Source organism: Nanorana parkeri, unplaced genomic scaffold (assembly GCF_000935625.1).
Source record: "Nanorana parkeri isolate BGI_ZX_2015 unplaced genomic scaffold, ASM93562v1 scaffold53, whole genome shotgun sequence".
In the NCBI taxonomy this organism is placed as follows: Eukaryota; Metazoa; Chordata; class Amphibia; order Anura; family Dicroglossidae; genus Nanorana; species Nanorana parkeri.
In genome coordinates, this window is record NW_017306321.1 from 1,544,580 (window position 1) to 1,565,489 (window position 20,910).

At 45.0% G+C, this 20,910-nt stretch overlaps 2 protein-coding genes across 2 annotated transcripts in view; both read right to left on the minus strand.

Moving 5' to 3' along the window:
- Positions 1-577: 577 nt before the first annotated feature.
- LOC108803667 (WD repeat and coiled-coil-containing protein-like) lies at positions 578-14,783 on the minus strand. The gene is made up of 4 exons (XM_018575493.1): positions 14,753-14,783; positions 8,176-10,084; positions 2,879-2,993; positions 578-805 (listed from the first exon to the last, which is right to left on the minus strand). The coding sequence occupies exons 2-4, from the start codon at positions 10,063-10,065 to the stop codon at positions 645-647; spliced, it is 2,166 nt and encodes a 721-aa protein (XP_018430995.1). The 5' UTR covers positions 10,066-10,084; positions 14,753-14,783; the 3' UTR covers positions 578-644.
- LOC108803539 (WD repeat and coiled-coil-containing protein-like) overlaps positions 14,753-20,910 on the minus strand; it is a 75,757-nt gene continuing 69,599 nt past the window's right edge. The window contains exon 11 of the mRNA XM_018575374.1: positions 14,753-15,039. Coding sequence (XP_018430876.1) covers positions 14,753-15,039 — 287 coding nt within the window. The remainder of the gene's footprint in view (positions 15,040-20,910) is intronic.

Below are 20,910 nucleotides of genomic sequence, written 5' to 3' on the forward strand. Positions count from 1 at the left end.
TTGGTGGTTGGAGGGTGGTTTTTGGAGGCATGGCTAGTTTGTTGTTTTGTTTTATTTAAGATAACTTAATTTAGAAGTCATGTTATGTCAATACACTAAAACCATTGGAAGAACCACGTGCGGTATGTAGTGCCCTTCTCCACTACAGCATTAGGTTTACTATTAAATGACAGGTGCACTTTATGCCAATAGGATGGCCACTTCCTCAGCCTCAACACAACAGGGATGTTTATGACTCGGCTTTCACATGGCAGGTACTCAGCAGAAAAATATAAATCAGTGCGATAACATGCAATACATTCTTCATGCATGTCCACCAGAAGTTCCATATTGAAATACTGTACAATGAATCACCACTTCACAAAACACAGAGTTTTCTATACTAATGAGCCAATTCAGCCGTTCTTTGCTCACCGGAAACCTCCACATACCGAAATGTCTATCACTGGAAAGGTTTGTAGGCTGAAAGCCCATTTGATTCAGAACGTGTATTGCACTAAACCCTGGAAGAAACATGCCAGCAGCACCGGAGTTAAGGAAGGTGTGGGCTCTGTAGCAGAGCAGTCCATTGGACATTGATAGATTCCTGTAGAGCTAGGTGCCCACAAGTCCTGAGCAGTCAATCTGGAAGGAGACAGCACAGGTTAAGTGATGCTGCTTGGGGGCTCTGCATGGTTGCTACCGTCTGCATTCAGAGACAGTGGGATGCTCCGGGCATCTCTGATGTACAGCTCCTGATTGGCTAAAAATGTTAGTGGGATGAAACCTTCGCTGTCCGCAGTCAGTGTGATCCAACAAGAAGAACCTGAGAACATACAATAGGAGATTTGTTAAAATAAAACAGTCTACTACGATATAAGACATTCAAAGAGTCAATGGGGGTGTTCTATCAAAGATTGTGACTGAGTTGGAATGTGTGACCTGTCACACATTTTTACGTAATCACGCCCACTTTTTCGGGGGTGGAAAATGTGACAGGCAAAAGGTGAAGAATTCCAACGCTTTCTCAGCTCAGGGCAGATCGGCATCGCAGGTTGTATGTGCAGGAGAACCGATCTGCCCTGGAACAGCTGATCGATCCTGAAATGTCACTTCTATCCGACTTTGTGGAATGTTAGATCGCACTCACAAAGTCGGATAGAAGTGACATTTCAGGACCGATCAGCTGTTCCAGGGCAGATCAGTTTTCCTGCACATGCGATCTGCGATGCCGATCTGCCCTGGAACAGCTGAGAAAGCGTTGGAATTCTTCACCTTTTGCTGGTCACATATTCCACCGCCGAAAAACTGGGCGGGATCACGTTAAGATGTGTGACCACGTGACCGGTCACACATTCCACCGCCCACAAACTGAACAGGGCGTGATTACGTTAAAATGTGTGACCACGTCACCGGTCACACATTCTAAAACAGCAAAAAGTTTCCAGGCACTCACCAGCCAGCATGCAAAAAAACTTGTCTCACCACTAAGGTTAAAAACAGAGGTTTAGATACACGTCTTCTGCAGAAAATGTGAAAGCCGCACCGCCGCGCCAAGGCACCTCTATATAGTGCGGTCCTAACTCTAAACTATGAGAGTCTCCATCTTGGAGCACATGGGGCAACACATTCTAGCGCAGTCAGAAACTTTGATAGAAAAGGGGAATTCATAGTGCCTACATTACTCTCGTGCATCCGCTACAGCCAACAGCTTCCTCAACAACCAGGGATGCTGACAGTGCGCAGAGCCTGATGGGGACGCTGAAGTACTAGTCCGCCATCAGGTCCGCACTGTTACTGATTGACAGCAGGCAGATTCTATAGCCAATAGCCATCTCTCCAGATCGGAGTTGGTCTCCATTACAGCCAGTTTCCTAATCTATAAACTGGCGGTTCTTTTTGAATCTATCTCAGCCATCTGCGTGCACATCATCCAACCTTTTGTACAACAGGGTAGCAAAAACTTGCATCTTAAATCTGGAAGTCTATGTGCAAAGTCATGGGCCCCATTCACACGAATCGGCATACACGTACAGCTACATGCTGGGTGCAGGGCCGTACCAAGCAGCTCCCGGGAAGGACAGGTGCTGTGTGTGATTAGAACTCAGCCCCTGTCCTTCTCTATGGGACTACGCGGCCGTACACTCACCTCAATTGCAGGTCAGTAGGGGTGCGGGTGAGCATATTCATACGCCGCCGGAATGGATCCTGTATGCGCCCCGGAGAAAACCCGCACCCCTACGGACCTGTAATTGAGGTGAGCGTACGACTGCGTAGCCCCATAGAGAAAAACGGGGGCTGCGTACTAATCACACGCAGCACCTGTCCTTCACGGCAGCTGCTTGGTACGGCCCCGCACTGAGCTGTCTGCAGGCCGATTCGTGTGTGAATGGGGCCTAACCGTCAAGGGGCAGTCCACCAAGACGTGGTATGTGTGTTACGGGTAGAGTCTGGTAAGCGGAATGACCTACTTATGCATTCAAGTACCCTAGAGTAATTTTTAAGATTAAACGCCTGAGTTTAGTGAAACTTTAAGTTGGCAACAGACAAAATACAAGTTGTACAGCCCTCGTTGGTCCATGGTTGGCTTTTATATATCGTTTCTTCCTCTGAAGTAGCCATGATGGCAAAGCCAGAGAGTGGGACCTTACTACAGTAAATTGTAACAGGGTGTCACCCATTGCTTCACATGGGCATAAGATGGCTGATACCAGGAATGTGTAGAATTCATTGTATAGAATAGAATGTATACAAAACATTTGAAATGTGCACACTGTTCTACGTGCAGAATAATAATTGCCAATGTCCCTTTAGCTATAGAGATGGAATGGTCTTGTGATCCTGAAAAGACACAAATATGAGCAAACACACACTGGTAAAGCAAGGTTAGAAAACGTACCCATCTGCATCTCTATAAGCGGGAGGCAGAAGAGCTCCTGGATGACATGCAGACGCAGTTTGTTGTCACACAACAGGACACACTTCTTCACCGGCGGGCAGTCCGTGTGGTACTTCTGTAGTCATGAGACGAGTGAAACAAACAAATGTACGTTTTAATGACATCATTATCATGCATTTCAACAACACATTACCTCACGTCTCAGTGGAGGAGAAAGGCAGGAGAAGCGCTGTCACAGCAGCCAGCTATGAAGATTGGATGAGTAGAATATTGTTATTTTCCTCCCTAGACCAAATTGAGCACTTAACCCTTGCAGTGCAGGGGTAGCCCCACTGGAACGGCGAATAAACATTTTGACCAGAGTTCTTGTTTAAGCCGCTTCTAATCCAACAACTTTTTAGTCATTCAGAGATCCAGTCCAGTATGGACCCCCATAAACAATCCCTGCTATAGGAGGGCAGATAATATGAGAGAATCAGTCAGGGACGGGTGACTGGCGCTCACATGTTTCCTGCAGCTCCTGGTGCCACGGTCACATGACCTGTAATGTCTAGTTAGGGTCTTGTGTGACAATCGTCTTTGACAATTTCCAGGCTAAGGTGATAATTGGATATGTTCTGCTTATGTGCGCTCACTACAACGGAAGGCTTCACATGCACCTACAATGCTGATGTATAACTAGAACTAAACAAATCACAGCTGTCATTGTTCCCAAAGCAGAACAGAGAATGACACTTAGGATCTATAGCATCACATTTCTATGCACCAGTCCTCATAATGCTGGAACTAATGCTAGGCGCCAAGTTAACTCGCAGTTGCTATGACTACAGATTGGTTTACAATCTAAAACGCGTCAGTGAACTTGTGTTTTCTGCATCCCTGTCTTACAATATAGATGGGAAATCTGTATCAGGATGCTGACGTCGGGTCAGCATCCTGATACAGATTTCCCATCTATATTGTAAGACAGGGATGCAGAAAACACAATATTACCTGTAAGGTACATCTAATCTACTAGACCCATAGGAGTTATACGAGCCTCCACATGAGTTATTTTGCATTAGAAAGGTTCTTTCTTCTTCTGCAAACAATGAAATAGTGTGAGACGGGCACCAGTATAAAAAATGTGGGTCTCTTTAGTTGTTTCAAGCCTAGAAGTTGCTGAACCTGTTGTAGTTGAGGCTTTACTCAGTGGATATGTGTCCTTTTCAGCCCAACTATGCAACTAACCAAAGAAAATGCTGACAGTGCAGTAATCAATACCTTCCGACCACATTTCAATTTATTCTAGGTAACAGGATTGTTTGCCAGGAGTCCCTACAGTCGGCGTAATGTCACTGCCCTTTGCACACTTATTAAAGCAGACCATAAGGAGGAACTTCACCCCGGCAAAATTTGCTTCCCGCTGTCTCTCCCATGCTGCCAGATTTAAACATCCCATGCAACCTACCAGAGACCTGCGGCACATCTGTACACTCATGCCACCGGTTTCTGGGATCTTGCAGAGATCCATGGTACTGGTGTGCATGTGTGGGAATCTCACACATGTGTAGATGTGTCACAGCTCTCTGACTGATCCCGAATACCTGCAGCACATCTATGCATGTGTGTGGAATCTCATGACCTCATTGCCTAGCTTCCCTTTGTAACAGCATACACATGGTTCTAACTAGAGATGCACGGATACTTTTCGATTACTAGTGCCGATACTTGGCATTTTCATGAGAACTACCGGTATTGCAGCGGTTGCAGCTGGGACCTGGCTCTGGCGCTCCACCACTGTCCTGAAATCATTAGTCTGTATTGTTTTAGATTGTCACAGCACAATAAAATACTAACACCCCACCTTAACTGCATATATTACATTTCTAACTAGGGATGCACCGAAATTTCGGCCACCAAAACATTTCGGGTACTATGGGCATTTTGCCCATAGTATCCTATAGTACACAAAAAAAATTCTGTACACCTCTAGCTTCTCTCCTCCCCGCTGGGCACCGGCTGCAAACTTTGGTATGCGTCCCCTCCGTTCCCTGCTGCTCTACCCTGCCTGTCGGCAGAGGCAGTGGGGATTCCCAGTTATGAATGAACAGGAAGTGCTATACATCACTTTCTGTTCATTCAAGAGTGTGGACATAATATTTACTAGCTGCTCACTTTATAAATGAACAGGAAGCAGCTCAGTAGAGTCTTCCTGTCTATTCATGACAGGGTTGGACCCATCTTCATGACCATCTTACAGGAAGTTGGTCACAAGTCACGTGATGAAGAGAATAGGGGATGCTGGGCTCCTATCTGGCATGCTGGCCCGAGTTGGGGACCTTACAAGCAGAATATGCCAGTCAACAAGGGACCCTTATCAGGTTTCCAGCCATTGTATAAGCTGTTAGGACATCTAACTTACGTTCACATTTGCCTCTCCACTTCCATTCGGCACAATGTATACCATTTCTCTACTTTTTTTTGGAAGAGATCAAGCCCCCTTTCTCCAACCACAATGCAACGTAACCTACCCAGCAGGCCTGGGATTTGTCACATGGTTGGGAGGCATGTACCATCAGAGAACTGCTGATTGCACAGTCACTTCCCAGGTGCTGCAGGCAATGCTGAAGGGACAAATGAAGGTAAGTGGTAGGTACTGACAGCATAAGCTGTCGGTTATCTGACCCTGCTGGTTGTTTGGTAACCCCTATCCGTTTCAGGTTCATTGTTACACATCCCAGACGTGAAATAGGTTTTGTACTGCAGGGTATTGTTTTGGTAAAATTCATGACGGGCCCTTGAGTCCTAAACATGTTGTCATAGCTCAAGAGACGATCTGTGTTTTCAGTGAACATACAACAGTAATAACACAGCAGCCTCAGCTAATCTTGTTAGGTTTTAATCTTGCAGCATCTCCTTCGGAATCAGCTGTAACCTCCTTTGAACCACGTCTGCACCTCCCATGTCAGGTAACGAATATAAAATTACGCAGAGACAAAACATATCACCACCTAGTCCAGATGATTTCATTGGCTCAGTCACAATAGTGACCTTGATGGGTTTTTTTAATACAATACAAGACATCCTTGGCTATGTGCTCCCTGGGTGAAAGTTGGCCATATAAGTTTCTAGTTTTCCTAGGAAGTCAGGCTCTGATGAGGTCAGAGATATGTATGCATGGGTGATTATAACATTTATGTATAAAATGCTATGAACATTGATGGCTATAGGCATAAGATGTCGTTCAAAGACATGTGCCTGGCCCAGCAATCAAACGGCTGGCCATAGATTTTGCAAAGATTATGAAGGGAGACGATATACAAATCTCTCCAATAATGTAATCGCCTCCCTGCCCAAACGCTCTTTTACCTGGCTTGGGAGATTGCATTTAGTATTTAGGAGGGGAAACTTTGTGCGACAAAACACTCAGGGGTAAACAGGGGCCATAGAAATGAATGGGATTCCTTGTCTTGAGCATTTTGTTGCTCTTACCTTTGAGCAACAAAATACCTCAGTGTGAACAGAGCCTTATGGATTGAGAATCCCTACAAGCACCTCTGTTTTAGTGAGCTTTGTGTATATTATAAACAGAAACGCCCACGTAGGTCAGTTCTGTTGCAAAAACTGTTCTGTGGTCACAGTGCCCTACTGTACGATTGGAGCAGATGTATGAAAAGTATGGAGCCCCAGTATTAAGCGCCCAATTGCTCCGTCCTTTCAAATATGCCCAACACTCTGCATCGAAGTCAAGCGAGTCACATACATATATTATATATATATATATATATCTTGGGGAAATCTTTAGCAATTCTGTAATAAGAATGTGAAAAACAGCAGAACAAGTTTGGCCATGAGAGGCAAAGTGGGAGAGAAGTGCCTGCAAGCAAAAGGGTTAATCTCTCACCAGCAGGGCTCTCCTAACCCCCCTGTACTAATTTGTATTGTAACTGTACTGTCTCCCTCCATTAGGGATGCACCGATACCGGTTTTTCTGTATAGAGCACCGATATCTTTTTTTTCGGTACTCACCGATGCCAAGTACCAATACCGGTGCTGTGTGCTCCGATTATCAGGAAGTCGATTCATGACCCGTTGCCCGGCTACCCGATTGCCTGGAAAGCCGGTGTTCTATCAAAAGAACACAGGCTTCACTTGCCAAGACTGCTTGGCTTCCTGACCAATCAGGAAGCCGGACGGCAGGTCATGACGTGCTGCCCAGCTTCCTGATTGGCTAGAAAGCCAGCTCCACTTGTTGCTAGAGGGCCTGGCTTCCTAACCAATCAGGAAGATGGGAAGCGAGTCATAACCCACCACCTGGCTCCTGATTGGATAGGAAGCCAGTGTTCTATCAAAAGTTCCAACTCGTCGGCCTCTCCAACTGCTGACGACACATCTGGTGACTGCCAGTAGGAGATGCACAGCAGATGGTGCTAGTGCGCGTGCCTAGGAAATCCTTGTCAACTGTCTATTGCCACAGTACCTGCGTGGCTATTCACTTCTATATCCTACTACAGTTATATGTGTCCTAGGTTATAGAAGCCGATTGCCGTGCAGGCGCAGTGGCTATTGCCTCATCGGATTCTATAACCTAGTCAAAGGTTATATTATGTTACAGCGCCTGCGCGGCCACATGATTCTTTCTACAACCACAGTTGCCACTGCACCTGCGAGGCTATCGGCTTCTATCACCTTGGGCAAATATAAGTTTGTACTAGGTTAAAGAATCCGATGAGCCGCTACCAGCGCAGGCGCAGTGGCAATAGTTTAACAAGGATTTTCTGCCCATGTGCACTAGCTCCATCTGCTGTACATCTCCTACTGGCAGTCACCAGATGCGACGTCACCAGTTGGAGAGGTCGACAAGTCGGAGCTTTCGATAGAACACCGGCTCCATGCTCCCTCAGCACTGCCAGTTAGAGGGAGATCTCCCTCTGATCGGAAGTTCCGGTATCGGAGGTAAGTATCGGCACATTTGGGTGAGTACAAGATTCACTGTATTATTGGGACTTTAGTTTGAGTCAAATCAAGCCTACAACACTCACAACCACACGAGTGCCTCTGTGACAGAACCACCACTGTGACAGTCATGTCAGACTAAAGCAAACATCTGATATTCTATTCTCTTTCATTTGCAATTTTGAGCCTGTAAAAAGCTTTACACCATTCAGCATTAAGGCTGTTCCTCATTGGACCCTTCAATTCTGTTCCTAGAATTTTACACCTCATCCAAGTAATCCATTCTTTGGATAAAAGTCACCCACACATCCAAGCAATCTTTTTCACAGACTGGAGTGGAGATCACATAATAGAATTACCTGGCATAGTATGGTGACAAATGGAGCGTCTTTAGACGATGGATATGAAAAATAGGATTTTTTCCCATTCTGCGCAAACTCTGTAAGGTCCGAGAGGCGCTGCTGTAGATTTGAAACATTGCTGCACAAGCGCTCCAGATTACGGGACATGTACAGAATGTCTTGGTCCGGCAGTGGGGTGGCGTTAGGTGGGTGATGGCTTGCCCGGTGCTCTGCTTTCGGTGAGGTTGGCCTGCTGGATGGCTTCCTGTGCACTCCCAAGCCCAGGGTCACAGACCGGTTTTTCGGCTCGGTGTCCAGGTTGTGTACGGTCAAAGAGTTCTTCTTATCCTCAAAGTCGCTAGCGCTTGACGTTGGACTTTGGTCATAGTTATAACAGCGAATCTCCTCTATCAGTTGTTTCCTACTAAGGCCTTGGCGCCCACTACTACCTCCTGGAATCAGCAGCTCTCGGCAACCAAGGGGCTGCTCTTCCTTATATAGGGTATCCGCGTACTTCTTCCTTCCATGTAAGAGTACAGAAGAGTTGAAGCTAGAATGTGCACTTGCTATATCTGCGGATGTGGAGGAGTCTTCATCAAACATTACCTCCTTCACCATTAAACGGATGATGTACTTGTCGGAACTGGAGGAGGGCAGAAAAGCCGGGTCACAGGTTTTTTGCCTTCCGACTAACACCAGCAACATTTTATCTGTCAGGAAATATAAGCCTTTTGGCCTCTCGCTCTTCTCCAACTGGATCTGCTGTATGTTAGGCATGTTTGTTGAAGTTAATGAATACACAAGGACATGGCTACAAGTGTTGGAGGCAACAGCTACGATATGAGCCCCGGGATCAAAGGCCAAGATGTCTGGAACAAGAATTCCTGGGATGCTTACTTTCCTCGTGGAAGTCACTTTCTTCTCAAAGTTCACAAGGATAAGGTGAGAGGAGTCCTGTCCACTGCCTGTGATGTAATCTTTGTGCTTGAAGTTAAGAAGCGGACTCAGTTCAGATTTCGAATGGTTGACCAAGATATGAGTTAGATCAACAGTTCCTGGAGAAGTGGCCGGGGAATCCAAGGACAGAGAGGTCCCAGAGTCCGTTGACTTTCGTCCCACATCCAGAGAAAACTCTTCATCCATGAGGAGAAGGCCAGGCTGAGCCGAAAAAGAAATTTCTGCAGCAGCTGGTACATCAAATGCAATTCCGGCATTTAAAGCACATAGCCTATCTAGAGGAAGCTCTGTGGCCACTGCGACCTGGGAATCAACAGTGGATTCGATGGCACAAATGTAGCCACCAACATCAAAGATGGGGCAAAAACTACAAGGGTTGAGCAATTTGTGTTTGCTGTCCCATATGTAGGAATGAAGGGCGCTGCTAACGGCGACAACTAAACGGCTTCCATCTTTAGTCCAGCATGCACAGTGCACAACGCCGGTGCTCTTGAGGTCAGCTTTAACACTGGTATTGTCACTGCGCACAGAATATAAGACAGAGACATCTCGCTTGGTTAATATAACCAAAATATCTTTACTTGGATGCCACACGCAGCCTTGTGGAAGCACAGGAAGGGGATCCCCAACTTCACAGGTCTGGGACACCACCAGCTTGTTCTTTTCCGTGTTGTTATAATACAGCTGCCAAACTGTTACATGTTTCTTGTGCTGGACGGCCAACAGAGCTGGAACGTCATTGCCGTGAGCTGGACCCCAGTACAGGCCGTGCACATGCTCAAACTGGCCAATGACAACAGAGCTGCCAAACTTTGGGTCCTCATTTTGTAGGTGTAAGGCTGTTAGAATGACTTGCTTGCCATCAGTCCATGCTAAGCCATGCGCTGGGTGGATGGCTTGGTACAATGCGTTGAGGCCACTTCTCAGAAGTTTACCCTTTCCTAACTCCATTCTTCTTTACAGCGGACATCTGCAGATGGAAACCAAAGGAACAAATAATGGACGAATATACTGTATAGAACTATACATTTGTAGACAAACTGTTTAGCCAGGACGTCTTTAAATATGTGCAAAGGTTGTTGACTCTGAGCTAAACGCCAAAGGCGAGATGCCCATTGAGGTTTGCTAGCTAGTTAGGAACACATAGGTGGAAGACAACAGTTAAAGTATATGTAAACCGAATCAATACAATTTCCTCGAAGCATAAACACATTAAAGTAATTTTAATTATGCTTAAATCAGCAGCTTTCAATCAAATAATAGCAAATGATCCCACCATGAAGGTCCTTGTTTAGGCACGTATAATGGTATAGTGTGACAACGCACTGTCCCGGTCTCCCAAATGTGCATTTGTGTTGTCATGCGCTCCTGATCCAGACTATAAAGTGCCATTTTAAAGCAGACTTTTACCCCCTTTCACTAAAAAAACACCTTAGCATGCAGCTCTGCGTGCTGATATGAAATTATCTTACATTCATTACAAACAATATTTTTCTTTTAATTACAAATATTGCTTTTCCACTTCCTGGTCCTCTTGGGCATTAGTGAAGTAATGTGCCCAAGCGTTGCATCCTGGGAAGATTACATCAGCAGATCATTGCTGGGAAATCTCATCTGTAATCTTAGGAGATCTCAGGGAAAGGCATTTTCCTCCCCTGAGATGATGTGCATGGTCACATGTCCTAGTCACATGTGCCAGAGTTCAAGGAAGTAAAGGGAGATGGATTAATCTGCCCTTAGTAAAAAATGGCCACTGTCAGAAGCGTGGGGGGCAATGCTCTGCTGATGTAACCTTCCCAGGATACAAAGCTTGGGCACACAAAATATGTTTGCCTAACTAATGAATGTAAGATCAGCATGCAAAATTGTATGCGGAGGTGATTTTGAGCCAAAAGGGGGTAAAGGTCCACTTTAATCTGATGAGTGCTGGCAAGTCTTACATCGATATTTCAAGCATAGAGAAAAGTAATTATCGATGATAATGTCGGTTAAAATCCCGACTACAAATAACATTTACCTGGATGGGAATGATTTTTGTTTTGTTTTTCTTCTAAACAAAGCTGGAGCATCACTTTACATTTTTCTAATTATCTTTATTGTTACAGCTTATAGCCTAAAACATAGGTGGAGAGGGCCTGAAAGTAAAAAAGACAAAAGCACCACATTATAATGTCACACAGTAATCAGAGGATGTATCTAAAAGGCAGGACAAGCCCTCATACCCCTACGTAGTATCTCCACTTCCTATAAAGATGTCGGTAAACTGGCTCAGCAAAGGAAAACTGACAAACGGAAACAAAAGGATGTCATACTTGCCTAATAGGGGGCACGGACTAACGATATGTTCAGGTAAACCCTGCTCTGTGCACCTTGCCACCTGTGGAGAGAGAGAGATGCAGGCCAGTTATCATGGCAGGAGATAAGTTCTTCTGCATTAGCATCAATTGACAAGGAGGATGCACTAAGCCTATTAAGCCATCTGGGGATTTTCCTACCATGGAAGGGAGGGGATGTGAGCAATGCAGTACACACAATCCATCAAACTCAAAATAATAAGAAAAAACATGAAATAAGAAAATGGCGACACACACTGCATGTGGAAACACATATGTACTCACAAGGGTTAGTGGAAACAGATACAAGATTCCTGCAACATAGGAGGCCTCCACCACCGGAAAGAGAAAAGTGGGCACTGGATAGGGGGTTAGCTCAGAATTGGGTAGCGGGCTAAGGAAGTGGAGTCTGGGGAGTTTTTATCTTAAAGTGAACCTGTCCTTTCAAGGAAACCTATACTAAAGAGAAATACAAAGGATGTCATTGCTGATTTTCGAGGAACACTGGTTGCATGGCTGTCTTTCGGCTTTAGGGCTTTTTGAGTCACTGACCTGCATGTGATGAGAATGAAAGCCAGAATGTACAGGGGCTGATGTATAAAGGCTTTGCCCAGGGTATAGCTGGGTGAATGCAGTCTGCATTGCCTTATAGCAGATAGATGCAGGTAGATCAGCACAGGAATTTCCTATGGTTCTCTGCACCATCCAGCCGCTGTGATGATGTGCAAACGGAATTTACCCAGCTATACGCTGGGCAAAGCCTTTATACATCAACCCCACAATGAACACTTGTTCTGAGACATTGCCTAACACCGCCAGTGACAAACAAATAAAAAGCAAACAAAATGTTTAGTAATGACAATCTACTATCACATACTTCAAGATAATTGCCGGCTTTGTATTCTTTGCAGATCTTATTTCTCTTTTCTTCCCCATTCTTCTGACAGTGGCCATGTTTACTAAGGGCAGATTACTAGCTCTCCAGTTACTTCCTGGATTTCTGGCACATGTGACTAGGACATGTGACCATGCACATCATCTCAGCGGAGGAAAATGCCTTTCCCTGAGATTACAGATGAGATTTCCCAACAATGCTCTGCGGATGACAAGATAATCCCAGTGTGCATTGCTTTGGCAATCTGAAGTCATTTTGCTCTTTCAAAGCAGGAAGTGAATGTTCTGCGAGTGTAAGTATTTCACAATCACAGCATTTTACACCTGACATGTCTATGTTATTATTCATCATCATACATAGAGGGATGCATTGGTAGAATCTGATTTTTTTTAGTGTAAAGGTCCGCTTTAACACTCTTAGGGGTCTATTCAGAAAGGAGCTGTAGGATCCAGCCATATCTTCAGCTGCTTCTTCGGCTCTCTTCAGCCGCCGCAGCCCTTCGGTTTAGTAGAACTGAAGGGCAGCTGTACGGGCTATTCACAATAGCCCGTACAGCACCCGAAGGCGCGGAGTGGCTCAGCCGAAGCGGGACGAACGAAGGCCGGCCTTTCGCCCCGCTAATGACAGCTGGGCGGAGCCAGCCGTGATCTCACGTCTGGCTCTGGCCAGTTGTAATGACAGATCAGCGTATTTTTTTTTCTTTCTAAAAAAAAAAAAAACCTTTATTTTTTTACATTTAATATTTATTTAAATTTTTAAACATTTTTTTCAGGGTTTTCCCCCCAACTTTTTTCACTATTTGCTATTCGGCTAGTCACTCACTGCCGCTCCGACCCTATGTGAATAGGGGCGAACGGCAGCGAGCTAGCTGTCGGAGCTTCGGCTCAGCCAATCCAGATGTTGGATCGGCTGAGTCAAAGTCCTTCTGGCCTGCGGCTCAGCCGAACATAACCGCAGTGCAGCCGATGTACGGCTGAAATCAGCCATACTGAGCCGAAGTGAATAGATGAAAGCGTTGCTCTGCTCACTTTAGCTCGGTTATTAACTTCCTGATTGGTTGGAAGCTGGCCAATCAGGAAGCCAGGCACCGTGCAACGACGCGGCTTTCTGATTGGTCGGGAAGCCGGCTTCATTCTCCCTCATCACCCATGAAGAGGGAGCATGGAGCCACGTCAATACACAGCGCCCGGCTTCCTGAAAGCTGCTAATTGGGAAAACGGTTGGCGAGTCTTTACACGCTGCCCGGCTAATCAGGAAGCTAGGTGGCGAGTCATTACATGCCGCCTGGCTTCCTGAATGGGACTTCCGGTACCCGGTATCGGCGAGTACAAAAATAAATAAATATCGGTACTCGATACTGAAATACCGGTATTGGTGCATCCCTAGTTTCCATGAATGCTGCCTCCGCACTGCAAAGGTTAAGTGCTCGTTTTTGTCTATGTGCTAAAATAAAAAACAGTTATATTCACCCGAACTGAGGAGCCAGCTGGCTGCTACTCTGGTCCCTGAAGCCTTGCTCCCCCTCCTCTACAACGATGGTATATCCCCCGGCGTCCTCACTTCCTGTACACTGCATAGAACATGTGTAATGATTCAAGGATCCATAAACCACTGCATCGGAGGGGGAAGAGAGCTCCAGGGACCGGTTTAACAGCAAGCCGGCTCAGCTCCAGAGATCGGGTGAGTAGAACTGTTTTATTTTCCTGGTCCAAGACAAAAGTTAGCACTTAACCCTTGCAGTGCCAGGGTAGCCCCACTGCAAGGTTCAAGAACAGTTTTGCCCAGAGTTCTGCTTTAAATCTTCAATTATTTATACAAATCTGTACAACAGACCCACCAGAGGGATATTCCCACCGTAGTGATGGATATACATGGGCAGATCTCTCATCATGTCATTGGGTGACAGATTTGGCTGTAAAGAGTCACATGACTGAACCTGCTAAAACTTTTATACCCAGTTCGGCCAATGTTTACATGCAGTGAACTAAGGGGACCCTTCCCTTTCCTATGTGGGAAAGAGCAATACATCTCAGAGATCTTCCATCTATTCAGGCATATTAATGGATTTAGATTCTCAGGGGCTTGTTGCTCCCATAGAAATCCCAGGTGATGCCAGAAATCAGTGAAATGGTGATACCATACTATGTACAGCAGTGTTAACCCTTTACTGTATCAGTGCGGTGCAACCTATAGGTATCCAATGGTTATAGATGTCCAATTCTACACTGTGATGGGATACCCAGGTTTCCAGTACCACAGGCTGAATGAGCCTGCTGCGGTCTATGGAGACACAGACACCTCTCTAGACCATGTGGCGGTCTATGGGAATATATAACCCCCCTCCCAGAACAGAACGCGGTACCACAACCTCCCACTGACACACAGAGGCACAGCCGTGACCCCAACTCACCTACCACTGTGCAACCTCTACCGTCCGTACAGTTCCTTCCCGGTCGCTGACGTCACCGGCCGCACACTGCCTCCTGATTGGCTGCTCGTTTTCTCGCCCACACGTTTTCCGTACAGCAGCGTCCTCCTGTCTGCGTCTTAGCAACAGGGGCTGTTTTCGCTCAACTTTATCGACACAATCGTACAATGAACAAGCGAACAGTCGCTTTATAGTGTGTAGTACCGGTAGTAGTAGTGTAGGTGTAGGAGTGTAGTATTTGATAACATATGGTTCAATGATACCGTATTCTATAAAATTGTTGTACTCTATTATTTATAATCGTATTGAATAATATTGTTACCATTATTTATGTTACGTTTGCGCATCAATGCTGTTATAATAAAGAAGTAGAAGGTTGTCTATTGCCTGTTTAAGAAATCTGTGTATAAATGGAGGATTGTAATACCCTATTTAAGAAAATAACTATAATTGGGAATTTTAAAAGCTGCAGCACTGGTTACAGTTATTAATAATAGGATTACAATATATCTATAGCCCAAGCTTCCTTTTTTTCATTCGGAATAAAATAGTGCAGAGTTAAACCCGCTGTCAGTCTTTTTTTGTTGCCATGTGTCTCAGGGAGATTTCTCCTCACTTCCTGTTGTGTAGACACAACAGAAAATGAGAGGGTAACTTCCCAATGTGAGGAATATGATGCCTTAGGCCCCATTCACACGTAGTGACATACCTTTTGCAGTGGCCGGGATAGCGCGACTTTCGGGGCGACGATCCAGCGACGCTAGCGCAACCTTCTCCGTCGGGCTCCATTAGAGAAAAGCAAAATCCGCCGAAAAAAGGGTCCTGTAGAAGCGACTTGCGACCGCGACGAGCGACGCGCGACATGGAGCTAAGACTGCTCCATTGAATATCATAAGCCGGCGACTTCTCGCGATATCGCGCGGCAAAAATATGCGCTATCGCGGCGGAAATCGCGCGATAAATCGCTACGTGTGAATGGGGCCTTAGAGAGTTGTCATGGAAACAAGTGTCCCCATTGGGTTGGAGAATATCCCCTCTAATCTTGTTCTAGATGCAAATCAAAATTTTGGATGAATCCTCACTTTTAGTGTTCATTTACACCATGTACATCCAATTTTTTTTTTTGCACCACAACGCATAATATGGTACTGCGCGTTGTGCTGCTATGCACTGCAAAGCCAGCAGGAGGTTTGTTGGGGTGCCTTTGAAATGAACAGCAGGGCAGGTCTAACCCTAAGGCACCAGGGCCCAGTTCCGCATGCTATGTGCATTGTGCCTAAGCACTCACTAAATACATGGATATTGTGTGTTTAGCATGATGTTATGATGCAAAAGAGCCAGCATTCCTGGTGACGTTGGTGTTCAGGACAATTACAGATTGTGTCTCCATTAGGGAGATTCGCTGACAGCAATAAAAGACTATCAGGGCTTCTAATCCCCCCTTTATGACTCTGTCCAAATAAAAAAAAAAAGTTTTGTCTTTATTATACGTAATATTTAGGACGAGAGATTGGTTGCTATGGTTGCTAACATTATGACCACCTGTCTAATACTGAGTAGGTCCACCTTTTGCCTCCAAAGCAGCCCTGACCCATCCGGGCATGGACTCCACTAGACCTGAAGGTGTACTGTGGTGTCTGGCACCAGGCCGTCAGGAGCAGATCCTACAAGTCCTGTAAGTTGTGAGGTGCGGCCTCCATGGATCTGACTTGTTTTTCCAGCACATCCCACAGATGCTCAATTGGATTGAAATCTGAAGAATTTGGAGGCCAAGTCAACACCTCAACTCGTTGTTGTGTTTCTCAAACCATGTTTGCAGTGTGGCAGGGCATATTATCCTGCCAAAAGAAGCCACTGCCATCACAGAATACCGTTTCTATGAAGGGGTGTACTTGGTCATTAACAGTGTTTTGGTCGGTGGTACGTGTCAGAGTAACATCCACATGAATGGCAGGACCCGAGGTTTCCCAGCAGAACATTGCCCAAACCATCAAACTGCCTCCGCCGGCTTCCCTTCTTCCCATAGTGCATCCTGGTGCCATCTCTTCCTCAGATAAGTGACACACACGCACCCGGCCATCCACATGGTGTACAAGAAAATGTGATTCATCAGACTAGGCCACCTTCTTCCATTGCTCCGGGGTCCAGATCCGATTCACATGTGCCCATTGCAGATGCTATTGGCAGTGGAGAGAGGTCAGCATGGGCACCATGATCAGTCTGTGGCTGCACAGCCCCATACACGACAAACTGCGATGCTTTGTGCGTTCAGACACCTTTCTATCGGAACCAGCATTAACTTTTTCAGGAATTTGAGCTACAGTAGCTCTTCTATTGGATTGGACTACACGGGCCAGCCTTCGCTCCCCATGTGCATCAATGAGCCTTGCCCGTCCATGACCCTGTTGCCGGTTCACCAATTCTCCTTCCTTGGACCACTTTTGGATGGTCCTGACCACTGCAAACTGGGAACATCCCACAAGTTTTGGAGTTGCTCTGACCCTGTCGTCTAGACATCACAATCTGGCCCTTGTCAAAGTCGCTCAAATCCTTCCACTTGTCCATTTTTTCTGCTTCCAACACATCAACTTCAGGGACATAATGTTCACTTGCTGCCTAATAGATACAATCTACTCCCAGGTGTCATTGTAACCAGACAATCAATGTTATTCACTTCACCTCTCAAGTGGTCAGAATGTTATGGCTGATTGGTGTAAAGCAAGTGCACATGAAATATAGTAGAAGTAAACCCAGTGCTAAGGTGAAGACACCATTATTAAACAAAAGTAAAGAAGATTTTAACTAGCCATGTTGTGCTCTCTGGGCTAGGGATGTTCAGATACCAAGTACCATACTCGGTACAAGTACAAGTACAGATACCTTTCCAGCTCCAAGACTAGACTAGAGAATAATTCAAAAGTTAGGAGGCCGCTGTCATTTGTAAGGAGCTCCTGGGATTTGTGAATCGCCATTTTAATGCATTATATTTTTTCTATAAACATATATAAAGGGATGTACTGAAACCATTTTTCCAAGTACAAATACTGATACTTGTCCAACTCACAGATACAAGTACTGATACCTTTTTGTTTATTGTCATGTGAAATTTTTTCTAAAACAATACAGATTTCAGGACAGTGGTGGAGCGCCAGAGCCAGGTCCCAGCTGCAACCTCTCCAACCCTGGTAGTTCTCATAAAAATGCCAAGTATCGGCACTGGTATCTGGACATCCCTACTCTGGCCAATCAGAGTGACTGCTGTAATAAAGAAGAATGTACTTATTCATTTTTTTGTAGATTCTGTTTTGACTTTGTTAGAACAGTGGCTTAGTGGTTAGCACTTCTGCCTTGCAGCAGTAGGGGTCCCTGGTTCAAATCCCCGACCAGATCACCATTTGCAAAGGAGTTTGCATGTTCTCCTTGTGCTTGTGTGGGTTTTCCTCCCACATTCCAAAGACATGCTGGAAGGTAAATTGGCCCTGTTTGTGTGTGAGATAGGGACCTTAGATTGTAAGCTCCTTGAGGGCAGGGACCGATGTGAATGTGCAGTATGTAAAATGCTGCTCAAATTTCAGTGCTATATTAATACCTGTAATAATAATCATCATCATAAACACTTTTAAGATAAAACAGTGTGGTACTGCAAAAAAAGAAAACCAAAAGCTATACTACAAAACTTTTCTTCCCCTGGTCAAATGGTACTAAGTTGAGGGCTTTCATTTTTTTTTTTTTTTAGAGTACACAGGTTGTGGCTCCCAGTTTTACTTGCCAATTCAGGCCCATTAGCACTGCATGAGAAAAAAACAGTCGCAGCTCAAACTACCAGTTTTTTTTTTTTTTTAAGTTGAAATGCATCAGATTGGGGCGCTGCTGCACTGTTTAAGCCAAGCTAAATGTCAAAGTGAAACATTCAATTACACAACTAAATAATGCAATGCCAGAATACAGTGTTGCTGATGCTGCCTATGAGAATCCTACAGTTCTGTAATACTGCATATCACTTATCGGCATCTCCCAAGCACACATATAAGAAAGGAATAGTGTTTTTCCCATGTCACCCTCAAAGTCGCATAAAATAGAAGCATAAAATAGGAGGACTATCTCCCCGCTGTACAGTATTTTTCTTTATAATTTTCCATTACATGGGTAATTGTCCTCTATGGCAGTGCCTGCCCAGCTTCCCATTCCCTTTGACAATCCCTTGTCTAATAACTAGGGATGCACCGATACCATTTTTTGTGGTATAGAGTATGAGTACCAATAATTTTTTTTCCAGTACTTGCCTATACTGAATACCGATACCGGAAATCCCATTATGGAAGCCAGGTGGCGTGTAATGACTCGCCACCTGGCTTTCTGATGAGCCGGGAAGTGTGTAAAGACTCACCACCCAGCTTCCAATTAGCAGGGTAGCTGTCCATGCTGCCTCATCACGAAGTGACGAGGAAGCATGGGGCCGACTTTCTGGTCAATCAGGAGCCGGGCGCCATGTAATGACTCCTGATTGGCTGGGAAGCCAGCTCCATGCTCTCTCATCACCAGAGGGGCGGGGGGACTAGTCATCGGGCTTCCTGACTGGCCAGCTTCCCACTAATCAGGAAGCCAGGTGGCGAGCCATTACACACTGCTTGGCTTCCTGATTGGCCGGGAATGTGGCTTAGACGAGGGTGCATGGAGCTGGCTTCCCGGCCAATCAGGAGGCCGGGCAGCGTGTAATGACATGCTGCTCGGCTTCCTGATACCAGAAGCTCAGGTATCTTGCTAGGCATCGGAGCATTTGGGTGAGTACTCGGCACCGATACAGATACTAGCATCGGTGCATCCCTACTAATAACCATTTAAAATGACCAGAAATTATTTTAAAAATTCACTTCCATAGACTTCAATGGGGTTCGGATTTGAGTTTGCAGTTTTTTGACCTACTTACTTACGATTGGGTTCAATGAACAGCACACAAACTGAATCCAGGCACATTCACAAATTTAATATTGCCGTTAAAGCTAAAAATGGCACACGGCTCTTCTACAAAAAACGTATTGTAATTTTCATTTTGTTTTTACATTTGTATGTTATGAACTCATTTTTCTAACCTCACACATGGTCACACATGTATTAATGTTGATCAATCAATAATTAATGACCATTCACTTTATTGAGCAATTAACAGATCCCCCCCGACAATTAATTAAAGACAATTAACAAGCAAATCAATCAAACACTAACCAGTTAAGCAACCTAACATTAGTCAATTAATTAATTACATTCCTCAATAATATGCAAAACTTATAATATAACAATTACAATATAAGTTCAATTAATTAAAATGCTAACAAATTAGTGAACTTGATTCTAATTATCCTGCCTCAGTTTAAACACTATCCTATGAATTAACCTAATTCAATCAAAACTGATCAGTTAATAACACATTTATTCATCCCACCCTAATTAACTAATTATCCTATTAACTAACCTAATATAACACATTAATCATTTATAAAAAATATATACTGTATATACACTATATATATCTATAGATATATATATATTGACACACACAGACACACACACACTGTATATATACGAGTAAGTAAGTTTGTAAGTAATCGGTCAACATTATACCCTTGCAATCCCAAAACACTGACAACATGACCTTGCTGGATGAATGTTGCACCTTAGCCTATTTGGGGGTGGGTGATGAAGCATGTTTCCACGTTTTACTCATTTCTTTAGTCTCAGGATCATTTAGATATACCCAGCTTTCATCCATGGTCACTAATCTATTTAAAAAGTCCTCCTCATCTTTGTGGTAGAGGTCCAAAATGCTTTGTGCACATTCCACTCGTTGCTGTTTTGGGAAAGGTGTCAGTAACCTGGGAACCCAACGTGCAGCCGCTTTGCTCATAGGTAAGATGTTATGTAATATGTTGTAAACTGACCCCTTACTAATGTTCACACCTCCCTAGCTAAGAAATGAATAGTCACACCTCTACCTTCAAGCCAGTGGTGGACCTAATAACCAAAGGGCCCTGGTGCAAGATTTTATCTTGGGCCCCCTCCCAAGATGGGGGGGGGGGCGGGGGCGGATAACACTGGACCCCGCTCCACCCCCCCCCCCCCCGCCGCCCACTATTCTCACAGGC